The sequence below is a fragment of the Syngnathus acus genome, chromosome 9 (assembly GCF_901709675.1).
Source record: "Syngnathus acus chromosome 9, fSynAcu1.2, whole genome shotgun sequence".
NCBI classification, from domain to species: Eukaryota; Metazoa; Chordata; class Actinopteri; order Syngnathiformes; family Syngnathidae; genus Syngnathus; species Syngnathus acus.
Window position 1 is genome coordinate 7475771 of NC_051094.1, and position 9830 is coordinate 7485600.

The window sequence follows — 9830 nt, forward strand, 5'->3', positions numbered from 1 at the left end:
TATGGCCCCGATTTTGACTGATTTATTGTAAATAATAAAAGCAAAGATAAATGTGTGTATTTAACATTAAATACAATTTGATCAAATAAGTGTTATTATTCATTTTATGATTGTAATTATCTCATATATAGCACTACATACACAACATATATTTTAATTTTGAAAAAAAAAATCAACAGTGGTCCCTGAGCACACAATTTGACCTTCACTCGAACACAGCAGAAATATTCAAATGTATGTTTGCACATTTCAGTTTTAAACATGAAATAAAAAACAAATACTTAGCAACTGTTTTGTATTATTTTTATTATTTTCCCAACAAAAAGTTGCAAAAACAATCAGCACTTAGCATTCAAACCTATTTACCAAAATGAAAGAGTAGAAAAAGCCTGCAGGAAGGACACGTGAAGTTAAACATATTTGCATTACTCTCAAGGCATGCAGATTGCGATTTGGGGTCTGTGTTTACATTCAGCAAGCTGGGAAGCATTGAGCTGTACAGAGGCACGTACGATTGCTGCATTTCTTCATTTAATAGAAAAGGAGCTCAGTAACCATGTGTTCAATTTGTGTGCGTGAGACGTTATTGCTGGTTTTGTGGAAAGTATACAGGAAAAAAAACAAAATGTGCTCATTGGACCGGAATAGTCAGTGAGATTAGTTGACTTTGCAGCACCTTACTGAATATTTAACAGAAAATAAAAATCCAACAATACCAACTGTGCTTGTGAGTTGTATGTCTACTGTAAATAAAACTTGTGTTTTCTCTTTATCAATTTTTACACTGAATGCATGTGTTTTGTGGACCGAAGTTATAGTAAATAATAACAATCTTTATTGCACCCTTGGAGAAAAAGATAAAGCATATGCAACTCATTTCAGGGTTAGGCACACGTCAGCACGAACCTTGTTAGAATGTCTTTTCTTATGAGCGTGAGATGCATAAAATTAGCATTTCCAATAATATAATGAAGGGTTTGTGTTGTTCAAATGTGTTGTTTCCATCAGGAGTTCTGTTAAAGTTTGTTGTTTTGTGCTGTGTATTGCAAAATAGTTCCATGAGACTAAAAAGGTGAAGCATTGCACTGCAAATGCACATAAGATGCGATTCAACAAATCTATAAAGAGCATACGACAGCTAAAAAGTTCACGTGGAATAAACGATGAACCACGAGGGGGAACACTGCAGTACTCGGAAAGAAAGTTCAAAGAAGACAAAAACCTTCAGTTGATGCTCACTTGTTTGCTCTCCTCCCGCCGCCCTTTCCCGTCAACTTTCTCCTTAGTTTGTCGGCACAGCTTCAACGCTCGGGCGATGAACACGTCCAAGTCGAAGAAGCGTTCTTTCTGTTTGACGGGAAGGGATTCGTCGGGTTGGACGTCTGAGCATTTGGAGGTGGTGGTAGTGGAGAGAGTTTCAGGAGGAAGAATAGGAGAGGTGGGAGTGGAGGGATGGAGGGAGCAAAGAGATGGAGGGGTGACGGGCGGAAAGGGGCTGTCCTCATTGGTGACGTGATGAGGCTCCACGTCCGGGATCTCTGTGGGGGACGGCGGGAGAGGTGGGGAAGAGGGGTAGCAGGAGTCCCGCTCCAGAGATGGACTCGGACGGGATTGGGTGCTCTCCACCCAGCGGGAGATCTCTTGAAATAAATCCCCCGTCCCAGTTCCTGCAACCTGGTCTTCCACTTTTATCTCTCTCACGTCCTCCACGCTTCCACCGAGCGGATGAAGGGGCTCTGGTGGGGTGCTTGTGTTGAGCTTCCAGTGAGATAAATCCAGAATGAGGCGGGGTTCCGAGTAGTGCAGAGGTTTGCCATCCCGCCACGCGATCCGGCCCAGATAGGACGGCGAGCCCACCTTGTAGTCGCACGAGCGGCCGCAATCCAGATCGCTGAAACCGCAAACCCGGTCCAGAGAGGAGTGGGAGTGCTCCAGGTAGCGTTCGGCGGAGCTGCTGTGCGAATATTTACGTGGGTCCACCTTGAAGGAATGGGAAATATAGTAAATGAGTTGTTGTTTTGCCTCGTATTTATTTAATTGTGCCATTTTGAAGATGAATTTTGGTACCAAATATGACATACAATTATTTGGTGTATTTCAATAAGTACTCTACTGTCACTTATTGGACAATTTAAAGTATTGAATAACCTCAAATTGTAAAATATCATGTTGATATTTTACGGCTCAATCTACTCAACACAACAAATGTGAATTGTTGAGGCATATCCTACCTGGGCCTCCTCTAGAAGTGAGGTGCAGCTGGCTCGCGGGTCCCTCTGCACTTCCTCTTCTTCTGTCGTGCTCTCAATATCTGAGGTCATGTGACCGGAAGGCATGCATCCACAGATCCCGCCTAACTGTGGCCAGCACACATCTGTTGATAAGCTGAGAATAGAGCAACAAAAAGTTGATCTCTAGATTTATTTTGGTAGGGTTAATATTTCAGGAGGGGTCACCTGTCCCAGTGGATGCTGGAGGCCCGGCTCAGACTGTTGCTGAGACTGTGTCCCATGACGAGATTGTCTTCCAGTTCATCCTCAATGCGGAAGGGGTGCGACGAGGTGGGCTCGTCCTCAGGGCAAGTGTACTGGCACAGGAAGGGGTGGGACAGCGCCGCCTCGGCCGTAAGACGGTCAATGGGGTTGAAGGTCAGGATTTGCTCCAGGAAGTCCACAGCTGAGAGGAAATCCGTGACAAAAAAGCAAGTCACAACATACATAAGCATCTCACTCATTGATTGGTCACTCCACTCACCTTCTGCATTCACTTCAGGCAACAGCACAGAAAACGGCTTCTTGACTTTCCAGCCATGATTAATACACGAAGGCATCACCTGGACAGGCAAACGGGACAATGTCATTTTGTGCTTATATTTTTGTATTCAAGAATGAAAGCAAGCACCTGTAACAGGTCCTGTCTGTCCTCGTCTCTCATTACTGGCACAGTGTCGAGAATCAGCTGCATCTGTTCCAGCTCGTGAGCTCCTGAATGGACGAGTCACCCATCACTTCTTATATCCATATTATATATATAAAGGTAAAGACCCAATGATTGTCACACACACATCTGGGTGTGGCGAAATTTGTCTCTGCATTTAACCCATCCCCGAAGGGAGCAGTGAGCAGCAGCGGTATATACATATATATTTTTTAGATGCATGTATGTATATGTATATATACATGGAAAAAATATATGCGTATATTTCTATATACAAAAAAACAAATATATAATTTAATATATATATTAAAAATCCAACGTATTTCTTGAAATACTCGTTTTGTTTCTGGCTGTATCCCAAATTTTCTTTTTGTATTTATTTTTTTTTTATAAATCCAATCCCATTAGATTGTGCTAGATAATGAGACAAAGAGCTGGCTTTCCCCAGCATGTTCATTGTAGTGACGTCACCACACCAGCAGAGAGTGCTACACCAAAACAAGCCATCGAGTACTCTTTAAATAATACTGCAGTTACTAATATAATTGTATATTATGAATGTTTGCTGGTATTAGGGTGTCCCCCCCCCCACACACAAGCTGTATGTTTGCAACCACCTTTATAGGTTATCGCCGTCAGTGTATTAGGAAGAAAGTGCACTGGGTTCCCAATGGTAAACATGAATACAGTAAAAGCAATAAAAAGCAATTCCTCAGCTGCTTTGCGGATTGCGGTGTTAGGTGAAAATAAAAGCTTGACTAACAGTTTAGCACTTCCTGCCGTATGTGCTCCCCCGTGGTGTCGAGCAGGCCGGTGGAGGTCAAATAAGCTGCTAGAGGAGGAACAACATGCAGACTTACTCTGCATCGTTGGTATTCTGCTCACACAATCACCGAGACTGCACAGAGAATATCGACCCTCCTCTGTTGAGGACAGACAATCGCTCAACAGACGCCACCTTGTGTAATGTCGTTATGAATTATGGGAGTGGCCTTCATCATACATTTTAAGGGAAACAGCTTTTTGAAAATCCACTTGCAATCTTCTGAGCATGAGAGGCCGACCGAGAGCAAACTAAAATAGTCAAAAACTGAATGAAGTTGTAAAAAATGCAGCCTGATGGACAAGTTTGGAGGTTGGGGGTTTGAATCTGACCCTTCCTATGTATGAGTGACAAAACTGTCCAATCATGTGAATACTGCACAATTTCAATGATACCTGCAAAGAGCATGCGTCCAGTGAGCATCTCAGCCAGGATGCAGCCTGCGGCCCACATGTCAATCGCCTTGGTGTAGTTATTAGGGGACAGCAGCAGACGTGGGGAACAATACCACTTGGTGACCAGACCCTCGGACAGATAGCCCTGTGAGAAAACGTTACAATGCGGTAAGCTAGTGTACTGTTCTTCAACACTCCAATTCAATGCAGTGGTTGTTTTTGTTTCGACCACAAAGACGCCTTATGACAATAAAATGAAATACATCAATAAGTCTCTGACCAGGTCAATCAAATTAAACTTTATGAGGAAAGACAGCATGAGACAACTCTGCATAAAGTGTACCTAATAAAGCGAGCAATGACTAAATCAACAAACACTCTCATTGTTCCGCCTTTCTTCCTTGTTCTTGAATAATTTGTGGGCAGAGCTGTAGACGCACACAAACATCTCTTGAAAGAGTAAACATTTGTCCATATTGACGCTTCACCCTCCACTGAACTTCCCGCCCAAACATTTCTCACCCCTTTGCCCTGATTTGTCCTCTGCTCCCGTTATGCAAACATACCCCCTTATGTGGCACCCAGCGGATCCTCTGCCCCCGTGATCTGAACGGACAGAGATCACCTTTCAACTTGCACACACACACACTCGCACACAAACACTCACAGACGCACACAAAGCTCGACTAACGTTACGGTATTTCTGTTGACACTGAGGTAGATCAAACAGATCATGGGGTAGCTTTAGTACTAAAACCCGACACTGGACAGGTTATGTATGGACACTTTATTAAGTACCACTGCAGACTACTAGCAAATCCACGAGTTAATACAGGACATAAAAGCCCACAATGATTCTTTTTTTTGCTGGATGCTTCATTTGAAATACTATCCCTTATCACAGAGTCATTTCAGCACAATGCTTCTTATTCTGAAGATCCCTTATCTCCTGTCTCAGTACCTCAGCATAAGGGACCAGAATAATATCTTCACAATTGCATTACAAGACGTACATTCAGCCATCTTCAACCTGGCCGGCTCACATATCACACAAACAATGAGAGAAACATCCTGTTTTCCAAGTGACGGGATTTATACTAAAGATCATTCGAGCACTAATAATGTGGATTTATTACAACTTGCCATAACAGTGTAGAGTGTAATGGCCTCCAAAGTGAATAACAAGTATTCACTTCACAAGCGAAATTCCAGTAAAGCTGCCATGTTTAAACAAGAGCAAGAGTGGATTCATCCGGTTCAATTTACAAAAGATTAATAAGAAAAAAATGTGTCCTCGGAATAGATGCGTAAAAAATAATGTGGCTCGTTAAAAGTAGAATTGAGTCGTTATTGTTACCATGGCAACATCAGAGGGCTTCAACATTGGTGGATGAGCAAGGACATAAACAGGAGTGCTAATTTTTTTAAACGTGGACAGTGTTTTTACAAATAACACTTGAATTTTCCATGACGTATTGTTGTGTCACCCACTTTAATCGCAAGGACATGTGTGTGTTAGCACTAACATCAACTACAAGTTTAGCATGTGCAGTCAAGCGTATTGTTTCATCAAAAAGATGTTAAGTTTGTCACTCAAACCAATGCAAGCCTGTTATTCATATTACGCCACAAAACAGACATAAATTCATTAATTATATATATGAGATACATATAAACATGTTTCTTTATTATATAGCCAAGTTTATTTTTGAACAGTTAGCAAAGCCTACCATTAGTATTGATTTGCAACTTTGTGACTGTCATTATAAGGTTACTAAAAGTAATAGTGCAATTTTACATTTATTTAGCAACCTTTTTTAAAAACATGTTTTAATTAGCCACTTTTCAGCACAAACACAAAACAACAATTGAGCGCTTGTTCAAGCTTACCTTATGAGAATAGTGGGGGTCGACTATCCGGGCCAGGCCGAAGTCTCCGATCTTGAGCAGCAGTTGGTCAGTGTTGATGAAGATGTTGGCAGGCTTCAGGTCTCTGTGCAGCACATTGGACGAGTGGATGAACTTGAGGCCCCTCAGCAGCTGGTAGAACAGCAATGTGGCGTGACCTGTGGAGATTGTGACTTGAGTCATGTTTATGCCGAGAAGTATTTGATTATTTTGTTGTTTCTGCAGTGAAAAGTTTTTGTACCTGTCGATAGTGCTCCTTGCTCCAGCACCCGAGCCAAATCTGTTTCCATGCACTCCTGGATGACATACAGGGCGCCGAGCTGGGCAGGGTCTCTGGCAGGCGGTTGTCCGTGTGGCGCCAGGACTTCGTATACCCGGACCACATTCTCATGACGCAGCCGGTGGGTAATCTTCACCTCTCTTAGCGCGTGCTTCACTGAGACAGCATCACGCATGGCCAACTTCTTGATGGCCACACGACGTCCGGTGTGCTGGTCCACGGCCGACAGGACCGGACCTGTACCGCCGGCGCCGAGGATCCTGATGTCAACAAAATGGGCGCTGATGTCGAAGCCGTGGAGGAAGTCTTGTCTGGCCATGATTGATGACTTGCCCTGATTGGAAAGTTGGAAAGATATGAGTTGGACTTGCTTGATTTTTACCACGTTCATTTTTGATTGAAAATGACTTACTTATGACTTATGCCAACATCTGCGGGACACTCATCAACTCTGCTCAAGTATCCATAGAAACAGCTGCATAATGGACAGCTACAAGAGTATTGTCTTCTTCCTCTTCCATGGTGGTTCATTCACATATGTTTAAGCGCCATAGAAAATCAGCGGTGGTCTCTCAGCATTTTAATCTCTCACCCTTCAGCTTCCGGTAGCTGACACTCTGAGCTGGAGGCATTTCAGCACCCCACTATGAGCTTCAGTCAGCCAGCGCATCTGGCACCGCGGCTGCAGGAGGGAGGAGGGAAAGGAAGACAGGTGAAAGTCACACAGCAACAGTCTGCAGAGGCTTTAGTTACAGCAGCGCTACGATCATATATATTAGATCCAGTACGAGGACTGCAGCTAAAAGCATTATGCCTTTTCAAACACAGGAGTGCCTAGTTTGGATTGGCATTGTCAGAGGATTCATTCAACAAAGAACAATATTTACAGAAGAGATCAAATGTGAGAGAGAGAGAGAGAGAGAGAGACAGACAGACAGACACAGACAGAGAGACACAGAGACAAAAACAGAAAGGCTGCATATAGTGGTGCTGGATGGGAGGTGCAGACTAACTTCATAAATAATGCATCACGACTGGAGATGGCGCTTTGTGTGAGTGCGTACGCATGTGTGTGTGTGTGTGTGTGAGTGAGTGAAAAAGAGAGACAGAGAGAAAGAGAGACAGAGAGATCGAGAGAGAGAGACTTCAGCAGCTTATGCAACAACATCATACAAATTAGTTCCACAAAATGACTTAAAAGTGGATATTTTTTGTTAATTCAGAAGAGAACGTTATGAAAAATGAAGAAAAGATATGTCTGATTCTACATTAGAGCAGGATGTACAACTTAACGCAATTTAAGAAAGCAGTTCACACATCTTGAGACTTGCTTCTCAAAGGATCATTAAAAATACTTTATTTAAATTTTTGTAAACAGATTAGTTCAGTCAGTCAAGAAATAAAAGTAGGTTTCTAAAATTACAACACAACATTGATAATTTGATTTTATCAAAGGAATTTGGTGGGGGGCAAAGTTTTTAATGTGGATTTTAAAGCATTCTTTCTTGATTGGCAGATTTTTCCATTCACGTGCAGCATAACAGTTTACAATGTTTATTATGAACTCATGGACTCCAATAGTGGATCCGAGTCTGCAGACCTTAAGAGCCATACTAAAAATAGCAATTAACTTGTGTGACTTCAATATTGCCCGAGCAGTTAAGATTTTTATATGATGACCCCGGAAAATATTATTATTGTACGTATATGGGAAATGTGTTGCCTTCCGCTGTATTTGCAAGTGTCAGCATTAAAGCTTGACTGCATCTTTTTTTTTGTGACTTCATGCAGCAGCTGCGTGCGTGTGTGCGCGCGCGCGCGTGCTGTGTACCCCTTTTCGGCATTACTAAAACACTGCTTGAATAAATTGTGAGTAAATTGCAACCACTAAAGCCAATTATTTAGCCTTTCCTCAAACAATAAGTGCTCACGTCGCAGAGTCGCTGCACAATACAATCACAAAAGGAAGAAAGAGAGAAAAAAAGAACAACATCTTCACACTCACCGGAACATCATCAGCCCGCCCGCCGTCTGCAGACAAAAGATCCGGTGAACAAATAAGCTAGACAGATGCGAGTCCTCGTAGGGGAAAAAAGTGAATTAAGTAAACGCATCTCTATATCGCGATGCCTTTTTGTTACAAGGGGGTGATACCATGCGAGAAGGGAGGGCAGGCAATTGACAGCATGTCGGCGGCACCGGAGTGGGGATCTGCAGATGATGAGATAAGGCGGCCGGCTGCTCCGGAGCCCCGCTGAGTGGACGCCCAGAGGACCGCGGAGAATGGAGAGCAGAGAGAGAAAGAGAGAGAGAGGGGGGGGGGGGGGGGGGGGAGGAGAGATCAAGACACACGCAAGCACGCACACACTCTGCAGTTGATGAAGTGCATGTCTCTCATTTCATCTTTTCCCACAATTCCATCTGCTCAGTCAGAGTCCCAGCAGCACCAGCAGTATGCATGATGACCTCACTTAAACCTTCCTTTCTGCACTCCACCACCATCAAAACCTCATGGAGCACACACAATATAATTACACAAACGTCTATAATATAAAAAATGTGGTTTTAAAAATAAGTGTTTATGGTTTATTTTTTTAATTTGTATAAAGTTATGGTACAATTGCAAATGAAAGAACTTTGTCAGGAAAATCGCATTAATGTTACATATTGCTCAGGTCATGAAATAAAAGCAGGCAGAAGAGAGCAGATGGGTGGATGATGTGAGCGAGACATGCAGTACACACCTCAGGTGGATGAGACTCAGGTGGATTAAAAAAAAAAAGCTGCCAGACAATGCACAAAAATAGACATGAAGTGGATGGGGGAGAGGATGGGAAAGTCAGAAGTGAACAGTCTGCAGGCAATTAAGTCAGGCAGAAATGTAAATTACATTTAAATCAAGCCAAACCAAAGAACAAAGATGTCATGTAGCAATATTTAAGACAAATGGTGTCATTAGGTGGATGTATAAAAATAGAACAGTCTTGATATATAACATCAAAATCAATTAATTTTTCTATTTATATTTTAGACGCTCCCATGTACATCTCCATTTCAACTGTTGGGTTTACCTCCCATCCATAAGACTTACCTGGATTTACCTTACTTCACAAGCAGTCTTACACAAATTCAAATGCAGCCAGACACTGTTGTGGTGAATTTGTCTTTTTTTTCCTGTTCTATGGACATCAGCAAAAGCAAAAAGATGTGTTACATGACTTGCATTGTTATATTCCATCCATCCATTTAGTTTGTATTCTTCAAAGCTAGTTTTCCTAATTTCATTACTGATGCAATAGCACCATCTGTAGGAATCTTCTGGTCATTGCAGAAAAATGTAGCCTCATGATAAAAAGCCGTGACTTAAATTGAATCCTATTACTAAGTTTGTCAAAAATTAAATAAGTTAACTAACTTAATTTTGTGCTGAATCAACATAATGCAATGTGAACATAATTGTACTAATACGTAGATTTGATTAAGCCCT

General features: G+C 42.2%; 1 protein-coding gene across 3 annotated transcripts; it reads right to left on the bottom strand.

Moving 5' to 3' along the window:
* Positions 1–286: 286 nt before the first annotated feature.
* mapk4 (mitogen-activated protein kinase 4) lies at positions 287–8870 on the bottom strand. Of its 3 annotated transcripts, none has more exons than XM_037258360.1 (11): positions 8498–8870; positions 8349–8422; positions 6756–7025; positions 6305–6677; positions 6046–6221; positions 4156–4300; positions 2902–2984; positions 2755–2833; positions 2457–2676; positions 2232–2385; positions 287–1980 (listed from the first exon to the last, which is right to left on the bottom strand). In XM_037258360.1, the coding sequence occupies exons 4-11, from the start codon at positions 6660–6662 to the stop codon at positions 1225–1227; spliced, it is 1971 nt and encodes a 656-aa protein (XP_037114255.1). In that variant the 5' UTR covers positions 6663–6677; positions 6756–7025; positions 8349–8422; positions 8498–8870; the 3' UTR covers positions 287–1224. The 3 variants fall into 3 exon arrangements, with proteins under 3 accessions (XP_037114255.1, XP_037114256.1, XP_037114257.1); XM_037258361.1 differs by having other exon boundaries at positions 6756–6857; positions 6936–7025; positions 8349–8870; XM_037258362.1 differs by having other exon boundaries at positions 6305–6359; positions 6480–6677; positions 8349–8867.
* Between the last annotated feature and the right edge of the window lie 960 nt (positions 8871–9830).